The sequence below is a fragment of the Nannospalax galili genome, unplaced genomic scaffold (assembly GCF_000622305.1).
Source record: "Nannospalax galili isolate Female #2095 unplaced genomic scaffold, S.galili_v1.0 scaffold160, whole genome shotgun sequence".
Classification (NCBI taxonomy): Eukaryota; Metazoa; Chordata; class Mammalia; order Rodentia; family Spalacidae; genus Nannospalax; species Nannospalax galili.
In genome coordinates this window covers 2,033,475-2,052,205 of record NW_008346900.1, presented here as the reverse complement: position 1 = coordinate 2,052,205, position 18,731 = coordinate 2,033,475, and the positions used below count along the sequence as shown (strand labels likewise).

Sequence of the window (18,731 nt, the reverse complement as noted above, 5' to 3'; positions counted from 1 at the left end):
AGGGCTAGGAGGCTATCATCAGCAGGTTTATGTGGTTCTGAGTGTATGAAGCCCACTGGCCCCTGAAGACTCTGGGAGCGGGCAGAGGAGTCCTGGAGGTCTCTGTTGGAAGACGCTTCTTCATGTGTGACAGAAGCACTTTATGGCAGACAGGGCCCTGCCTCTGCCCAGGTGGCCTGGGTGGGCTGGAGTGTGGTTCTTTGCTGCGGGAGAGGCAGAGGTAGGGGTAGGAAAGAGATAAGTCAGGGCATCTCCAGTCCTGAAAGTATCTGTGTGGGTTCTGGGCAGGGTGGTTCCAAAGCCAGTGTCCTTTGGTCGTCAGTTCATTTAAAGCTGTGTGTGTGTGTGTGTGTGTGTGTGTGTGTGTGTGTGTGTGAGAGAGAGAGAGAGAGAGAGAGAGAGAGACAGAGAGAGAGAGACAGAGAGAGACAGAATACACGACTATATGTAAGTAACTACACCAAATACTTAAGCAGGTGGACACAATTCCCATCCTCACCTGTCCCTGGGCACCCATCATGCCACTCGTCCCCCATCCTACCCAACCTGGGGAGAAGGTAACTTTCCTCCCTGCCCAAGGAGTAGAGATGATGGACAGAGCTGGGCAGGTGGAGAGGGGAGGAGCAGCTGCTGGGCTGTGCCTTTGTGGCAGAGAACGCTACATGGGAATCCAAGCAGAAGACAGAGAGGTTAGGCCAGTGACAATGCAGCTCGGCCAGGAGTTCAGAAAAGCTGGGCTGGGATGTCTGCGCAGGAGAGCAGCAGCTCCTAAGGTTGGGGGAGGGGGGGTCCTGTTGGCTTTATTTGGGCATGTTGGGTCTCCTTTGCTGTCCTGGAGGCAAGATTGGAAAGTATTCATCATCATCACCATCATCTCGAAGCTGTCTGTCTCTGAGTGCAACTCTGTTCAGATCACGTGACTTAGCATTTGCGTATAAGCTGGGAAGCATTGCTCCTTACTCCTCATAGTAAGTACAGACTTCTTACTCTGGGGAAAATGATGTCTAAAATTCAGAAAGTTTATTTTATTTTTGGTCTTTTTGAGACAGGGTCTCCCTGTAGCCCCAGCTGTCCTGGAACTCACTATGTAGACCAGGCTGGCCTTGAACTCACAGAGATCCGCCTGCCTCTGCCTCCCGAGTGCTAGGATTAAAGGACATCACGCCCGGCTAGGAATTTTATTTTTAAAGCTTAACTGGGGTTTTAAAATAGTCACTGTTCAACTATCTGTAGATGTGTGAGACTGGGCAGCAGGTGGGGAGGGAGGGCAGAGGCTCTTGACTCACTAGAAAGGTGGGTGGGGAGGTGGGCAGGGCCCCCCAGGCTCTGAGAGATGTGTCTGACACCCAGAACTTGGTAAGAGGCAGATAGAAGCTGGTCTGCTGCATGGGTCCTGCCTCGGTGAAGGACTGAGCAAACCAATAGATGTGCACAAACACTAAGGATTCAAGCTGGGTGTCCACAGTATCCTTTATTGAGAGAGAAAGGGGAGGGTGCTCTTTGATTGTGGTGTGGTGAGGTGCAGGCTTTCTGATGGATGTTTGAGGGCACATGACCCACCTCTTCATCACACTGCTGGGCCTGTGGAACTCTAGACTTGTGGCTGGACATGCCCAGGATCCCCAGGCCAGCCTCTAGATTTACTTCCAGATCTGAGCCAGAACTAAGAGTTCCCAATCAGGGTGGCAGGTATGCCTGGTGGTCCGTGAGTGTGTGTCCCTATCTACAGTGAGCACACAGGCACGAGGCTGAAGACCACAGTGAGGGCTTTTGATGACAGCTCGGACCTCCCTTTAGAACCAATCTCCCCCTTAGAACTGGGCCACATCATCTCTGGAGGACTGTATGACAGGGTGTCAGCTCTTCTTCTTATCTCAAGGTATCTCTTTTCTGTCTACTCTAGGCTGAGTCCTTCAGGACAGTCCTAGTCCACTGAAATAAGGCAGCGAAGGCTCAGATAAATGACCTGCCTAAGGTCCCTGAACCTAACTGGGGGCTGGGCTGCCTGGCCTGAGCCCAAGGCCAAGTCCTCATGCAGAATCCCTCGGTCTGAGATCCACATCTGGGTGGAGTGGCTCCACAGGACTGAAAGGAGCTCTCATGTGGGGAGTTCTCTGGTGGTCTCATCTCCTTGGTGTCAGCTGGAGGCCTGACTCACTCAGGCCCTGCCCTTCTCACACTGAAGGGCCATGTGACTGGTAGTGGGGTTCTGTGGGAGTCAAGCAGCAGAGAGGCTAGATCTGGGTGGCCGCAGATCTTCTGGCTCTCAATCCATTCTTTTATAGCTCAGAGGAAGCAGAAGCTGGCCCTGTGTCAGGACTGGGTCTCTTCCTGTCCCAGGGTAAAACTGTCCTCACATGCCAATGGCCATGTCTATCCATTTCTCTCTCAGATAATGAGGACCAAGATAGCAAAACCTCTTTTGCCAAAGGCTGAGCTTGGCTTTCCGGCCCCCCTGCTACTCCCACTCTCTTAGTTTGGAGCATCCTAGGACCGTCGCCCAGGACTCGGGCAGCTTTCTTGACAGGAGACTGGCTGATCTTGTCCTGTTTGGAGACAGCTCCCAGAGATGAAGGGCGCCTGCCGTTCTAGGCGCCTGTAACCTGGGCCAGGATGGCTGCCTGGCAGCTGGTAACAAATGGACCTGTGTCTCAGCCCAGAGCTGCTAGCCAGCTGGTGCCAGGATGCTTGGCCCCTCCTTACCTTCAGTCTCAGACACTGGCATCTTGGTGAGAAGCTGGCATTGTCTCCCCTGGTCCATGTGCCCCTTCTTAGGGGTCCCACCTTGAAGCCAACACTGTGTAGCTGGTAGACCTTAATCTGTACAGCTGTATAAGAAACACAGGAGGAGTATGCATGTCTCCACCAAGGTCACCTGGGCAGGGGAGGCCAGGCCCCTTGATCTGCTATCCCTCTGCAAACCCAAGAGGCAAATTCCCAGTGCCTGCGGGGTCATCTGAGGCTTGGCCTGGGTGAGGACAGACCTAAAATGGAGGGTCTGAGCAGCTCTAGACCAGCCTCTTTTTGTCCTTTCTGGGCACGTGGGAGCTTGGATCTCTTCTGTGGACCATATATGTGCAGGATGGAGACAGGGGACACGGATCCCTCCATCTTTCAGCTTGGAGGCTCTGGACCTTAAGGATGCTGGGGGTTTCTTTGGACCACCCTAGGAGAGGGAGTGTGTCAGTCTGCCACAGAAGGGTCTGGATATGAGGCCCAGAGGGAGCCACAGTGTCTGCTGGACCAGGGCTAGAGTAGAGGCAGGAAGAGCTGGGATTGAGCCTGTGCCCCTGTGCCCAGGCCTGTCCTTAGTCACTGTCTGGACCAGCTGGTGGGGCTTCAAGGTGCTGTTAGGATAACAACAGTCCATCTGCCCAGGGCCCAGCCCCAACACAATCCTTTCATTTCTTTCTTTCTAAACATCCATTAGTCTGGGAACAAAGGAGGCTATCCTTGCTGAGCACTAATTTCTCCTTGATAAAGGCCTTTTTGGGGTCTAGGAAAGAAACAGCCTCTGTTCTGGCTTTTAAAGGGGAGGAGAGGGTAGAGGAGGGAAGTGGAGGGAGATGGAGGATTGGAGAGGAGGGGCAGGGGAGGGAGGGAAGAGAAACTGGAAGAAAACGGGCCTCTGGGCTAAGGGCCCTGGCCTCACCCACATGGTCCAGGCTGGCCGTTGGCCATCCCCATGGAGGTTTGGGAGGGGTGAGGCCCTGAGTGTAGGGGAGGCCTCCCTGGCCGCCTCAGGGGCTAGTACAGGGTGTCCCGGGTGGCGCTGCTGGAGAAGGCATGGTTGCTGGTCATGCTGTTGGGCTTCCGGGAGAACGTCCGCCTCTTCTTCCGACGCCGCCACCCAGGGCAGAGGCAGGCCAGTGTGGATAGGAAGACCTGACGGAAGTTGGCAGAGACCAGGTTGTAGAGGATGGGGTTGATGGCAGAGCTGATGTAGAAGAGAGCATTGGTCAGCATGTAGAAGTAGTGGTAGAAGTCATAGAGGAACCTGGGAGAGACAAGGTGCACCTCAGACACCAGTCATTCCAATGTGTGCTGGGACCCCGGGCAGTGTGGTGGCTTGGGACACCAAAGCACCCCCGAAGTCTTTTCTCCTGGAGCATCTGGTGAATCTGGCTCTGACCATGCTCCCTGAACTGGGCTTCTTGAGGTTGGGAGTGCCCTCTCTACTTTGCCCGTTCGTACCTCCCCCTATAGCCCACCTAGACTGCCCAGAGTCTTGTTCAGAGTCTGTGTCCTGAGGCTGCAGGGTCCTCTCTGGTTCCCCAACTAACTACATCAAGACAGGAACCACTGAGGCTCTCAGTGCCTGTGTTCCAGCTTGCTCACCTCTACCGCTGTGGATCTCACCCCACCCCAATCAGCCCTGAGCCTATACTTAAGGCTACTCCTGTGAGCTGAAGCTATACCTTACCTACTGCTGCCTGTTGCCCTGGCAGCCCTGCTCTGACCATCAGCTGACCCATTGTGCAAACAGGGTTCATGCTGAGTACCTGCTTTTCCTCTAGGAGTCTGGTACATGCCTGACAGAAGAGGCCTGTGTGACCAGCTCCTCTGAGAACCTGGACACCAAGTCGCCTGCGAGTTGTCCAGTTGACAACAGGTGTCATGGCTTACAGCTGAGAGTTGAACACATGTGTCTACCTTGACTTTGCCGTGACAAGTCACAGCCCTCTGTGTGGCTCTGTTGAGTCCTCAAGTCCAGTCTGGGGTGGCTGTGTCCCAAAGCAACTGCCCCTTAGATCTGATAAACATCTCAAACACAACCTGAGAATCTGCTGCCTGCTCCGACCTGTTGGCTACAGTCTTCCCGCATCTACCTAGCCTCCCCACAGCCACAGCGCTCTCGGTAGCCCTGTCCTGTCCCCGATTCCAGCAAGCCTCGGGGGGTTGCAGGCCTCTTGATAGCACTGCTCCCACCTGACAGGGCCCAAGTACTCACGGGGTCCACTGCTCGTCTGATAGGTAGCAGAACATGAGGCGCCGCATATGGTAAGGCAGCCAGCATACCACGAAGGCAATGACCACAGCACCTGCAAGACAGTCATGGGTCTCAGAAACAAGGACATCCAGCCTTGGGAACAAAAGTGACATCCTGAGGTCACAGAGTCTTTCCTTCTGTGGTAAGGATGTTGAGGGTAGCAGTTTGTGTGACCCAGTGCTGGGGAGGTGGAGACAGGTGGACCCCAAGATAGCCCAGCAGAATCAGTGGGCTCTGGGTTCAGCGAGAGACCCTGTCTCAAAAAATAAGATGCAAGGGTTGGGGATTTAGCTCCGTGGTAGAGTGCTTGCCTAGCAAGTGCAAGGCCCTGGGTTTGGTCCTCAGCTTCAAAAATAAAAAAAAAGCAGAATGTGTATGTCCACTTACGGCCTCCATACACGTGCACGCATGAACACACAAAAGTGGGGCTGGAGAGACGGCTCAATGATCAAGAGCACGGGCTGCCTTCACAGAGGACCCAGGTTCGAATCCCACATGGAAGCTAAGAACTGTAACTCTAGTTCCAGGGAATCTGACACCATCTTCTGACCTCTGCAGGCATTGCATGACAGGATGTGTCTACCTACATGCAGGCAATATACTCGTACACATAAAAATTAAAAACCCACAAAAGTGCTAGGATGTAAAATTCTGCAGCTGCTGTGAGAAGTGATAATTCCTCAAAAAATTACAAGAATTGATGCATGATCCAGCACCCCACTACTGGGAATCGACCTGAAAACAAAGTGGGACCAGGAAGAGATTCTCACACCCACATATTCACAACAGTGCCATTCTTAATCCATCATCGAGATGGAAGAGACTCGGGCACCTGCAGACAGACAAATGATCTGCTGACATGATGCTCTGAGGTCATGTGGTCCATGCATGAAATGGGGACTCACATAAGTGAGCATCATGCAATGGAATTCAGCATTAAACAGGAGGGAGATTCTTATGCGTGCTCCAACATAGATGAACTTCGAAGGTTTATAGTGAAACAAGCAAAGCTTGTATGTTCTGTTTACATAAGGTTCCTACAAGAATCAGACTCAGGATGGCCTGGGAACAGTTCTGCAGGTGGATGGCAGAGGTGCGATGGCTGCGCGCCAGTGCAAACATGCTCAATGCCCTAGAACTAGGCAGCTGACGATGGTTGTGATGGGACATTTTATGCTGTGTATTCTTGGTATAAAATTTAAATATCTACTTGGAAAGTCTCCCTCATGCAGAGGACACATGACTTTGAGGGACAGCACAGTGGTTTGAGCATCAGGACGGTCCTGCCCTTGGCCTGCTACTGAGTCACCGAGGTGGGGCCCTCTGGCTTGCTGGCCTCAGTACAATGTGAGCCCTCGAGGTTTTCAGTTTTTGTCCCCCTGAGGATGCAGACTTCCAACATTCCTGGAAGCAGAGTTGGGGTACCTTGGGTCCTGAAGGTGCCCAGTAACTGTCTACTTTCAACAACTCCTGCCTACCCTGAGTGGCTCTTCTGGGTTAGCGGTGAATTGGCTCCTGACCAGGAGACTGGGGGGGTTGGACAGTCATATGGCAAGTCTTCAGAACAGCATGACACACTGGTGCAAGGGGACACTCAGAGTGGGTCTGAGGTACTGCGTGCACCTCTGCCAGTCAGTCATTGATGGGAAGGCAGATTAACTGCAGACCAAGGTCAGGAGGCGGCAGGGCTGGCTGTAGGTTCCCAGTGGGTAGTGATGGGCTCCGGGATTGGACATTTAGTTACAGAGCTCAGCAAACCCAGCTTGGCCCTGGGGTGGGGTATGTGGCAGCAACTACGAGGTGCTCAGACCCTAGGGGGAGTGCCCACCAAGGGCGCTGGGGCAGAGACATCTGGATCCTGTGGGTAAGAGTCTCGGTTCATCAGAGTTCCCAGGACAGATGCTCGGGTGGAAAACACTGATTGGGGCATCTCTGGTCCCCCTTCTCTGCCTTCTGGTTAGCTCACTCGTCTTCAGTTTCTGGGGCACACAGCTGCGACTTCCCTTCTACTGAGGCCCTGTCCCACCCCATCCATTCACTTTAGAGGAAGGACGGGGGTTGGGAAGACTGGAATGCAATGGTTCAGTAGCCACAAGAGGTGATGGCCTTGACTCCTTGCCAAGGTGGCACAGGTCATCAGCAGAGCCCTTTGGGGTTCTCAGGCAGGGGGCTGGCAGGTGTCCAGGCACAGGTGCTCTATTCTGTCTTCATCCTCATCGTCTAGTTTGCTGGCCCCTGTACTACAGCCTTGGTGAAGAACCAGTTCTCTGTCCTGCTGTGCAGAGCTCATCTTTCCTGGAATGACCCTGAAGGTGAGTAATCACCAGGAAGGATGATACTGGCCTCATAGGACAGACACCACAGGGACCGCCTGAAGGTACTGGCTCAAGCCTTTGGCTTACCAGTCTTGGTCTCCTGTATAATGTGGGCTTTGCATCATTCTGAGGGAAGCCTCTAAATTTCCTTGAAGCAGAGCTGGGGCATCTTGAGGCCCTAGGGGGCACCCAGGGGCTGTCTCCAAGTCCACAATACTGCCACAGTGTCTCCAGCCTGGGCTGATGTGAGGGAGGACCCAGCACTGAACCCTACAGTGGCCAGGTCTAGCACAAGGAGTGTCAGCTGAGCCACTTTTCCTGCCCCTCCTGTGCTGCCGAGGATGCAGGTGCACAGGTGAACAGTTGCAGAGGTGACCCGAGAGATGCTCCTTGCTTGGGGCAGGTAGGGACAGTGGACAGCTCTGTTGCCAAGGACACAACCAAGTGGGGACTTGGGCAGGGCCTGCAAAGGACAACATAGCCAGAGGGCAGTGTGGCCTCTGTAGGGCAAGCCTGACCCTTTATGGCAGGGTGACAGGTGCGGCTGCCAGGTCCCCCAGGCCCACGTGGGCCCTGGCAGAAGGCACTAACCACTGGCATTTCCAGGCACAGCTCTGCTCGGGACCCTAGATGTTCCTGTTTACCCTCAGCTGTAGGCCCCACCCTGGGATCAGGGTCCACTCACCTCCAGTCACCCTGAGAGCTCCTAGGTCTGTGGGGGGACGTGAGGCAGGTGCTCTGGGGTCTAGCACGGCCCCCCAGAGGAGGTAAATGAGCCCTTCTCATAGTTGCCCTCTTTGGGTGAGGCCTGGAAGGCCCCCAGGCCCACCGAGCTCTGGTGCCAGCCACTCTGGGCTTTGAGGGGCTGATCTGGGGGACTCCCTCCTGTTGTGTGCTTTGCCTTGTGGCTGCATCTGGAACCACTGGGAAGAAAGCCCAAAAAGGGCAGGACCAGGACGAGCCCGGCCATGGGCAAAAGTGCAAGGCGTGGGTCTGGAGGGTCACAAGAACACTCACCACTTTCCAAGGCTACGTCAGCTGCAGGATTCAGGCCCACCTCCTCCTATCCAGCCTTGTTGCTATGTACTGAGCACCACAGAGCCTTTGCATGCCCTCTGCCTGCAGCTTTGTCAAGACCACTGGCTTCTAGTCCTGAATAACTCTGCCGAGTCTAGTCCTGTGGCTTCACTTGTGTGCCTGGGGTGTGTGCTGATTCTCTGGTAGAACCCTGATTTCCAGCAAGAGGGCTGACCTACATCTGTGACCCAGAGTTGGCACCCAGCCTCTGGTTGAGTGAAGGCAGCTTGGCTCCAGTTCACTGCCGTGGCTCCTGGACTTGGGCCCACGTTCTATTCCACATCTTTCTGCCCGACTCTGGGTTTGGTCCTGCCGCACTGCCCTCCACCCCAGGGCGAGAGATTACGTACGTAAGACAAGGACACCATGGCGGAGGGCCTGAACACGGCCAGGCTCGATGGACATGCTGAACGTGCTGTGCTGTGCACCCACAGTGCACACCCGGCCCTGCTCAGCGGCCTGCCGCACCATAACTGTCAACTTGTTCGCGATGATGGTGTTTAGGACCGAGATGACCACCATGGGGAAGATGAAGGACATGAAGGTGTTAACCTGCAGAGGGTAAGAGGCGGCTGTCAGACCTGGGGCATAGAGCTTGCTCACCCACCAGACCCAGGGACCATCATACTTGTGGGATCAGGACTGGAGTAGGCGAAGTGCTGGGCTCACACAAGTTAGGAAGGTCCTGCCCCATCCAGGCTACCTACCAGATCAGCTCCTCCCCTGGAGTCCCTCCCCAAGCTCAGCTCCCAGCCTGTACCCCACCTCATCCCAAACTGTTTGGAAAAGCTCAACAGAGCCTCTGCTACCTCAGACTGAGTAGAACCCTGGGTGTTCTGATGAAGGGTTAGGCTCTGAGTTCCCAGGTCTAGGAGTGTGATGTCCAGGATTTTGGCCCAGGCTCCTACCCTGCATGCAGACAGTTCACATCAATGCCTCTGTACATCCTCTTAGTGCCCCTCAGAGCTCTGGGGAAGGGCAGCCCCTCTTGTCAGTCCAGGCCCTACCCAATCTCCACTTCTATATATAATTTGAATTCGGAGAAACCGATTCTCTGATATGCTCAAGCCAGTAGCTCAGAAGTATCAGACCTGGATTTGCTGCTGAGCCTGTGTGAGTTCAGCCTGGATCCTTTAGCGATGTCTGACCCTTGTCCTCAAGAGGCCACCCCCTCTGGTACTCAGGAGTGATTTGTCCCAGTGGGAACATGTGGAGAGCAATGCAAGGGTCATAACCTGCAGTGAGGATAGTCATGGCCAGTGCCTGGGAAAGAGGGCAGCGGCCACCCGGAATGCTGGAGTCTGTTGGAACATGGCAGGTTTACCCCTTGGGCCTCTTCTAGACTTGACTGAAGCACTCTGAAGGCCTGGCCTCCACCCCTAGGAAGGCCCAGGGAGGAGGCAGCCCAAGTTTCCATTTGCACAAAGCTCTGCTCCACAGGTACAGGCCGACCCGGCATCCACTCACTCCTGGGCCCCTTGTGCCCCACTGACCCTGAGGATGGTCTGACCTCACCTGAAGAGGTCAGGAACTGGGCCTGTTCACCCCACTTGTTTATCTTGCTCCACTGGAAATACAAAGTGCAAAGCAGAGGGGTAGGTGAGAAATCCTTTGCCTGTTCTGAGCCCAGCTGGGCCCTGTCCCAGGAGACACACCAATCCAATTCCTGGTGAGTCACTGTGGCCCAGTAGAATTAAACACAGTGAATGTATCCAACACAGATTTAAAATGTCAAAACATTTAAAACACCACACCTCGCTGAACACAGGCAGACAGCTATCTCTGGGGCTGGCCCAGGCCAGAGCAGATAAGGGACGAGAGGCTAACCCCAGGCCCTCAGCAGCCCACAATGTCCCTGACCCTGAGGTTCCTAGGGTGGCCCCAGTCTCACTATGTAGCCCTGGCTGACCCTGGACCTCACTATATAGAAACCAGGCTGGCCTTGAACTAAGAGAGATCCCCCTGCTTCTGCCTCCTGAGTGCTGGGATTATAAGCATGCACCACCACACCCAGCTTTAAGGGTTACTATTATGACCTCTGTCAGCTTGAGGGTCATGCTGGGCTGATGGCAGGATGCCACCCACCCAGTCAGAAGCATCCACATCTCCCAGTGTTCCTTTAAAGGATGTGAGGAAGTCAGGCCCCAGATCTTCCCGATTTGTGACTCCAAGCAGTGGAGAGGGACACAGCCAAGAGCAGGACAACAGGAGGAGACAGTGCAGCCCATGAACCAGCTGTGGCTGTGTAGATGCGCGCGCGGGAGGGGTGCAGTGAGGAGGTGGGGGAGGCAGACTTGCACACTACTGGCCTTAGGAACAGCATGAGTCTCACTGAACTGCTGTCGTTCCTGTGTCCCCTGTCCCCCATGCCTATCTCTCTCCACTGTGTCTGTTTTGCCCTGTCTATCCCTCTGTGTACTTGTTTCTTTCCTTTTGTGTTGGATCTATGAACCAACACCCATGGGTGGCAAGAAATTCCCTTGGTGTCCTGAGGCCGGTTGGGTGCTAGGCCTTATTGACCAGGATTGTGAAGCTGAGTTGTGATGTACCAAGCAGAGGACCCTGGAGAAGACAGTGGTACCTAGACAGGGCATCCTAAGGGTATACCAGATCCTGATAGGCTCGTCCTCTGCTCCACCTTGGCTGTTAACATGTCAACCAGCTCTGGGACAGAAATTTCTGACCATGAGGTAGGGCCTCTGGGAAGTGGAAGTGGCAGAGAGCATAGGAATTGATGCATGGAGGTTGAGGTGTAGACTGGAACCTCAGACAGGAATCCTAGCCTAAACTTGGGTAGCTGTGACCTTGGGTAAGTCCCAGATAGATTCTAGGGCTCACGTTTCTCATTGCTCAGAGTGACCTGAAGGGGCTTCCCTACCATTGAGTGGTACCCAGGATTACCATCAGGGTGGTCAAAGGAAGTGAGCTTGGGCTTCCAGTTAAGAAGGTGGGATGGGTCACTCCAAGGAATGGGAGCACCCCAGCCTCTTCCCTGCTTGAATCTATACTTTTGTGGGGCAAGAAGAGGGAGAATGAAGGGTAAAACTAGAAAAAGAACTGGGGTCTGGGATGGGCATGGCCTCTGCACAGTGAGTCCAAGCTTGCACACAAATGGTACAGGTGGGGATGCACACAGCTGTTTGCCAACAGATGAGGGTGTGTCTGGCTGTGGAAAGCACCCTGATCTTGGGCACCTCAGCCTCATCTTCCCCTTCCCCTACTAAACAATACCAGGGCCTTTTTCTCTCTAGTTCAGCCCATTGTGTTTAGGTAAAAAGACAGTTCAAATCACTGTTCCCCCCGCCCCCAGCCAGCAAGCAGTACACAGTGAATTCCAGAAGATGTGGAAGACTATGTAAAACCCAACAGCTTCAAAAGACAGAGGGGCAAGGTATGAGGAAAAAACCTGTGCAAACCTTTCCTGTGTGGTGACCTGTTGGAGACCACTGCTCTGAACTCAGTTGAAAGCATAGTTAGCATGTGTGCAAAGTCACAACCAGGTAAAAATGCCTATGATGGGGGCTGGAGAGATGGCTCAGTGGTTAAGAGCACTGGCTGCTCTTGCAGAGGACCTCATGGCATCTAAAACTGTTAACTCCAGTTCCAGGGGATCTGATGCCCTCTTCTGACCTCTGCAGGCATGACACAGTTACAATACATGTAAGCAATACACTCATACACATAAAATTAAAAGAATGCCTATCACGGCAAAGCCAGATAAGTTCAGTGTCCTGTGAACATCTGCTCCATACCCTGTAAACAAGCCAATGTTGTAAAGAACTTCCAGAGCCCCTGCAGAGAAGTGTCCTTTGATCTACTCACCTCACCTTTTGTTTCTGAATGCCTGCTTGGAATACCTCTTCACCCAGTCATGCAGGATGTAGCGGTGACTGTTGGGACCAACCCCTCTGTAAGAGTGGGTGATGAGTCTTATCCAGGGCAGGCTCAGTGAAAGCCTCCTAACCTGGACCATAGGCAGAAGACACTCGCTCTGCAAAGGTGGACATGAGTAGGTATGATGGCTAATCCTGGGTGTCAACTTGACTGGATCTGGGATTAACTGAAATGAGAGAGATCTTAATTGGATCATCTGAAGCTGTAAGACACACCCTAAATGTAGGTGTTACCTTCTGATGGCAGTCCGTATAAAAGGCCACGGCAGAGGAGAACACCTGGCTTCTTGCTGCTTGCCTTCTCTCTCGCTGGTGAGCTTGTCTTGCTGCTGTAGACTGAAGACTAGCTGATCTTTTGGAATTTGTCAGACCTTCAGTGCCAGATTGGTACTACTGAGACTCCCGGCCTCGTGGACTGAGCAACTAGGGATTCTCAGCCTCTCCAGTGTGGTGCAGCCATTGTTGGACTACTCGGACTCTATCCTGTGAGCTAAGCTGATAAATCTCTATACATATTCATTCTACTGGTTCTGTTTCTTTGGAGAACCCTGACTAATACAGGTAGGTGCCCATACCCTGGCATCTCCTGGTCCCCTTCTCTACCTCTGCTGAGGCCAGGGACGATGGCATAATGAATGCCGGAAGCACCGAATGTCAAGGTTGTCAGTGCAGCCTTGTTTGAAATGGCAAAAACAGAACAAAGAGATCGCCTGAGGCTGAACGGTCAGTCCTGATGCGCTTGCCCCTCAGGACACTAGAACCCAGGCCAACCTGGACAGAGGCTGGTGATTGGAGCTGAAGGAACCATCTCATTACATAAACTGGACATGGTCCCTGCCCTGTGACAGATGCCCTGAATGAAAAACACTCCCATGCCACACCAAAGCTACCACTTGTCCCAGGGAAAAATTAGGGACAGCAATAGCTTGTATCTGGTGGATCTGATCTTCGCAAGTGGGCTGCCAGGGCCCAGAAGATAGTAAGGGGTCTCTCAGAGGGACACAGCCCAGAATTTCACAGGAGTAAGTGTGTCCAGGGTGACTACACAGTGCTTGTTCTCAGCAGGATTGGAGAAGACAAAGGACCCCCAAGTCTCCAAGACCTCATAGGATGCTTGAGAACCTGGGCTCTGTGTAAGAGGCTATCCAAGAGAAGACTTAAGGTATAAGGAAGTTGATGGAGCAACTTATTCTAGAAGATTCTGAGGGGTGGCAGGCCCAGGATGCCATGTTATCCTAGTCCCCTCTTGGGCCTCTGTCACCCTCAGGCATCTGGGAATGGTGACCCTGTCCTGGGCTGGCTCCAGGCTCAGCAGGTCTGGAAGCCAAAGCTTCAGGATTAGTAGCCCCAAAAGGGGACAAGGTAGCGGGAATTGGACCTCAGTCAGATGAGGTGCAGAGTCTTCATCCTTATGAGTGTGCTGAGCACTGCTCCTACCCTCCAGGGGGCACCTCTTTGGGCAGCTACCAGGGTTGGGGAGCATCTAGTTCAGAGTTGGGCAGCTTCTGTCTACTTCCCTCCTTTGCCCTTTCCTCCCCCACCAAGGCCCTGTCCTCCTCTTCTGGCTTGGAACTGCTGGGAGAGGCTGGGCTCCAACAGAATCCAGCTGGGAGATTTTTCCGGGAGGTGGCTCCAGCCACAGTTGGGAGGTCAGCACCACGGACAGTGCCCAGCTGTGCTGGGGGGCCTTGGACCAGCGTGGGAGGGCTCCGTAGCTCCTCTGCTCCCAGATGTCAGATACTGCCCCCACCCCTCTGTGCACTGGCAGCTGTAGCTATGAGAGTCAGACTCTTTTGCCTCCTGGCGGCCAGAGGCCGCTGTCTGAGTGTGAACTTGGCGACAGAAAACCCTCAGTATCCTGGCTGTGCTGTAGGCCTGGCACCAGTCGGCTGTCAGGAGACCACTAAGTCAGCCCAGAAGCCTCGGATTAGGGAAATGGCCTTCCCAACAGCTCTGCCCTTGTCCACCTGTGCCAGGACCTAAGTCCCTGGGGAGGGCTCAGCCCAGCAGGGTGGTGCAGGGCCTGGTCTTGGTCCAGAGCCCTCAGCACAGCTGGTGGTGGTGGGAGGCTTGTTTAATGGGCTGAAGGCAGAGTTGGAGGGGACCAAGTGGTTTGTTTCCAGCCCCTCTCAAAGATGGCCCCCAAACCATCTGCACAGGGGAGCTAGACTGCAGGGCAGGGAAGGGGCAGGGAGAAATGAAGGTCGGTCTGCCATGCCTTCAGATACGGCATCCAAAATGCCCATCAGAACACTCAATGCTATAGCAGCAACAGCTTCAGAATCCTCAAGTTCAGTGGCAGTACAGAGTACCCTGAGTAGATGGGCTGGGTACTGCTGGGCACACATCCACCTCTGTACCCAACAGAGGAGCAGCAGAGGGCCCAGCTGGTGCCTCAGGCTTGCTTTATTTCTGCACTCAGGAAAATCTAACCCACATGGGGCTTGGCTAAGCTGAGTCCATGGCTGTGTCCACGTCAGACTGGACAATAGCTTTCCGTCTTGTGAGAAAATGTGTCCTGAACAGCAGCTCCTACTTGGTAAGAAGTGGCTACTCTATCCCTACCTCAAAAACCCAAGGCAACTTCATCAGGCTTGCCGACTCCTTTTGTGTTTTCCTAAGACGCAGGCCACTAATTTGACAGTGAAGGATTAAACACAGTGTCAAGTGCTCAGCCCACCGCATTTGGAACCCTGGCAGTAGCTGAGCCATCTGAGAAAGCTCCATGTCAGGAAAGCTGGGGACTCCCGGACATTGGCTGTGGATTCTCAAAAGTTGTCTAAAGCCCTCGGCTGGGACCAGAGAGGTAAGGCCTGCACAGCGGGGACAGGCAGCCGGGGCTTCTGAATTTCATTTGCCTCTCGGGGTGCATGCTTAGCGTTGGGCATACGGGACATGGTGCCCACCCACCACTGTGCGCCAGCCACCATGCTATCCCCTTCTCGTTGCAGCTCAAGCCCCACAATTTGCTGTGTTTTCTTGCCTTCTAATTGCGTAGGCAGTGCAGCAAATATCCTGCCTGCTCCTCCCCAATGTCTAATTACCATCCACCGCCAAAGCTGGCCACCACGCTTCCCCATGGACATCTGGCTCTTTAGCTTCGGCGTCTCAATGGGATTAATGCTCTGTCCCTGCTCAGTAAATCTGATTATGGTGGACATAGAATGGAGTGTCCTCACCCACCAGAAGAGGATTTGGAGGTAGCCAGTGTGAGGGAGAAGGCGCCCAATTCCCCATGCAGAGCCTCAGGCACGTCAGAGGATTCACCCCCAGCCTGGTCTCTTCCTGGGTAACCAGGCTCTGGGCTTCACCTCTGGCTAGGGGATGCTTTGTGCCTCATCTCAGGACCCCACCCCCACACAGGACTGTGGGGCGCTGCTCAAGGGCACGTAGGAACAAGTAAGTACTCCTTAGAAAGGGCAGCAGAGTGCTGGGAAGACAGCTTGGTCAGTAAACTGCTTGCTGCATAAGCATGAGGTTGGATTCTTAGCATTTATGTAGTTTGGATTCCTAGCACCAGGAAGCAGTGACAGGAGGCTCATTAGGACTAGCTGGCCAGCCAGTCTAGCCCATAGGTGAGCTCTAGGTTCAGCGAGAGACCAGATCTCACAAAAAGGTGACGAGCACGGAGGAAGACTTATTTGACGTCTGTCTCTGGCCTCATACCCAGGCACAGTGCACTGCCTCCTACACACACACAGAGCCAGCTACGGAAGTGGTGGTAGTGCTGGTCCTGCTCAGACCAGCCTATGGGGAGTCTGAGGCGGGAAGACTGGACGACGAGGAAATCAAACAGTAAACAGAGTCTCAGTGGCCCAAGTGACACTTGGGGAGGGTACTGCAAGGAGCTGGGGGGCAGAGCAGTTCTCTCGGTTAAAGACCGCCCTTTTCTCTCCCTCCACAAGCCCTCTCTACCTTGAGGCTGACGTTTGTTTGTCCTTTACAGCCACATGGGGCTTTTCTTTACAATAGCAAAATTCTTTGAATGGCACAGCGCGTAGATTTACTCTCCAGGTAAGAGTGTCTGTGAATCAGCCGTGGGTGTAAGCTCATATTTTCTCTGAATGTGAGAAGGTTGGGAAGAGGAAGGCTGGGTAGACCTGATCTTGCCAAGTGATCTTGTATTTCTTCCTGCCTCACTCTGGGCCAGTCCATGTAGGAGAGATAGGCCAGACCACCTTAATAAGCTCTTTGGCCCTGACCATGACCCTTATGACCCTCAGTGAACTTTGTAGTCATAGACAGCCTAAAGGCTGAGCCACTCCCTGAGGACAGGGTAGGCCTGGCATGCTGCTGGCCATAACTTCCCCTGCCCTGTAGGTTTCCAGAGCAGGAGGAAGAATAGGTGCCCAGGGCTCGCCCATCTAATGCTAGGCCAGGAGTCAACCTTCTGAGTCTTGGTAGAGCTAAGGGCTTGGGAGGCTCCATGAAGAGCCCAGGCTCACAACTCTCCAGTCCTGCTGAGTGGCCTCCCGGAGTCTTAGGGGAGCCAGCCTCAACTTCCTCCCACAGGAGAGGGAGCTGTGGCTGCTTCAGGAACCCTGGCTTAGTACTCCCCTGCAGTCAGGTGATTACCGGGAAGCAAGTCCTGTTGCAGGCTACAGACCTGAGCAGACTTGACTCTCTAGAAGTTCCATGGCTGCCTCTGTCTCTGGTTTGCCCTCCCTTCCCTGAACTCACTCACTCATCCCCCGCCCCCATCTTTCACCCTCTGGTGCCTGCTAAGGCATCGTGGTGTCCCAAGCTCAGTCTGTCTAATCCTCATAGGCACCTAGTGTTTATGAGGTGTCCTGGTAGGGGGAGGGACAGGCAGTGAGAGAAATGAAGTCTTGGCAGGAGGCAGAGGTTTGCTTAAGACAGTCTGGAAGATATAGGCCTGTTTTCAGCCTGTGGACTGGCCTCCTGTGGGCCAGGAAAGGTTGATAGGGGTATGGCAGGGACAGACACCCTGGTCTGGGAAATGGGGGCAGGGCTGGTAACAGTCTTGTATACATTTGTGATGCTCTGCCTGCAGGTGGCCAGGAAAATCAGCCTGCACTGGGGATGGACACAGGTGGCAGGGTGGAGGGGGATCAGGACTGAAGCTGGACCTGGTGATGGGGAGATGTGGAGGTAGTACCTGGATGGAGGACCCCAGCTCTCAGGCAGGGTCTCACACTGGTCTTTCCTTGGCTCTGCCATGGTCCTGGTGTTGTAAATGTCTGACTCTGAAATACTCAGTGTGGCTTCTGTGCTAGGTCCAGTTCTGAATCCTTGCTGAGCAGGAGTATAAGAGGCTTCACTGGTCAGGTCCTTGCTGTTGGGCTCTCAAAGCCTGACTGAGTCAAGGTAATGTGGGTCAACAGGGCCTGTAGCCTGGGAACCACTGAAACCCCACTCTGAGCCCCACGTCCACCTATATCCCAGAGCAGAAGTTCACAGATGTCTTCTGTGAAGGTCCTGTGAGGGACTGTTTTGTGGGCCAGATGATCTGCCACTCAGTTTGGCCACTGCAGGCTAAACCAGTCACAAACAGCATGTGAATGAATAGTGGGCTGTGTGACCCAAAACTATTTTCAATAGCAGATCAGATTTGACTCCCAGGTCCAGACTCCTGTCTGAAGACTTGTGCTCATGGCCACGGAACACATACTGGGTGCCAATCATGGTACAAATTTCTCCATCTGAGTAAAACAGGAACAAAACCCACCACCGGGAAAATGTGCCCACAGCTGGTGTCCAGTGTGTAGAAGGGACATGAAGGATCAGGAGGAGGAACCAAAGCACGTTTGAGTCCGAGAAACAAGATGCTATCTAGAGACAGCAGGACACCATCTGCCACAGTTCTTCATCCCCCCATCACAGACCTCTGCCCAGGGATTCCGGTTCTAGGGTGGCCAATGGGCCCTAACTGGGGCATCTATGGCAGAACAGCCCTAAGGATAGGGTGCACCTGGTGGGAGCAAGGACCCTCTCATGGCTTAATCCAGGCCCCTCCTGCCCAAGCTGGGCTTTGCCCTGCTGCTGTACAGCCTCTGAAGGTAGTGTGCCCTACAGCTGTGTATAGTGTCACAGGATGCATCTTCTCCAGCTAGACAAATCCCTCCAAGTGTGTCTCCATTGATACCACTGTCCCAAGCCAGTGGCTCCTCTGCCACCTGGAGCCTTATCCCCACAGAGCCGTCCCTGCAGAACCCATTCCAGTGTCAATGAACAAGTTCCTCCTCCTGCAGGTACTCAGCATCCTAATTTTTGCTGAACGTCACGGGCTGTCAGTCACCCTCACTGGGACGCCATATCAGGCACGTCTGAGATGTACACAGAATGAGATTTGTTCTATTCCAGTAGGATTCAGAGTAAGCTTCGGTACCAGGGCCTTCTCCCAGCCTCCCTCCCAGCCTGTCTCAGACAACTGCAATTTGCAGGGACATGTAGGCAGTTGGGGGTGGAGAAAGACGAGGAGGAGGTGGCAGAGAA

General features: G+C 53.9%; 1 protein-coding gene across 1 annotated transcript in view; it reads right to left on the bottom strand.

Moving 5' to 3' along the window:
• Nucleotides 1-1,249: 1,249 nt before the first annotated feature.
• Ntsr1 (neurotensin receptor 1) overlaps nucleotides 1,250-18,731 on the bottom strand; it is a 53,524-nt gene continuing 36,042 nt past the window's right edge. Inside the window, exons 2-4 of the mRNA XM_008843246.1 lie at nucleotides 8,733-8,934; nucleotides 4,952-5,042; nucleotides 1,250-3,997 (exon numbers count right to left, since the gene is read on the bottom strand). Of these exons, the coding sequence (XP_008841468.1) occupies nucleotides 3,748-3,997; nucleotides 4,952-5,042; nucleotides 8,733-8,934 (543 nt within the window). The 3' untranslated portion in view covers nucleotides 1,250-3,747. The remainder of the gene's footprint in view (nucleotides 3,998-4,951; nucleotides 5,043-8,732; nucleotides 8,935-18,731) is intronic.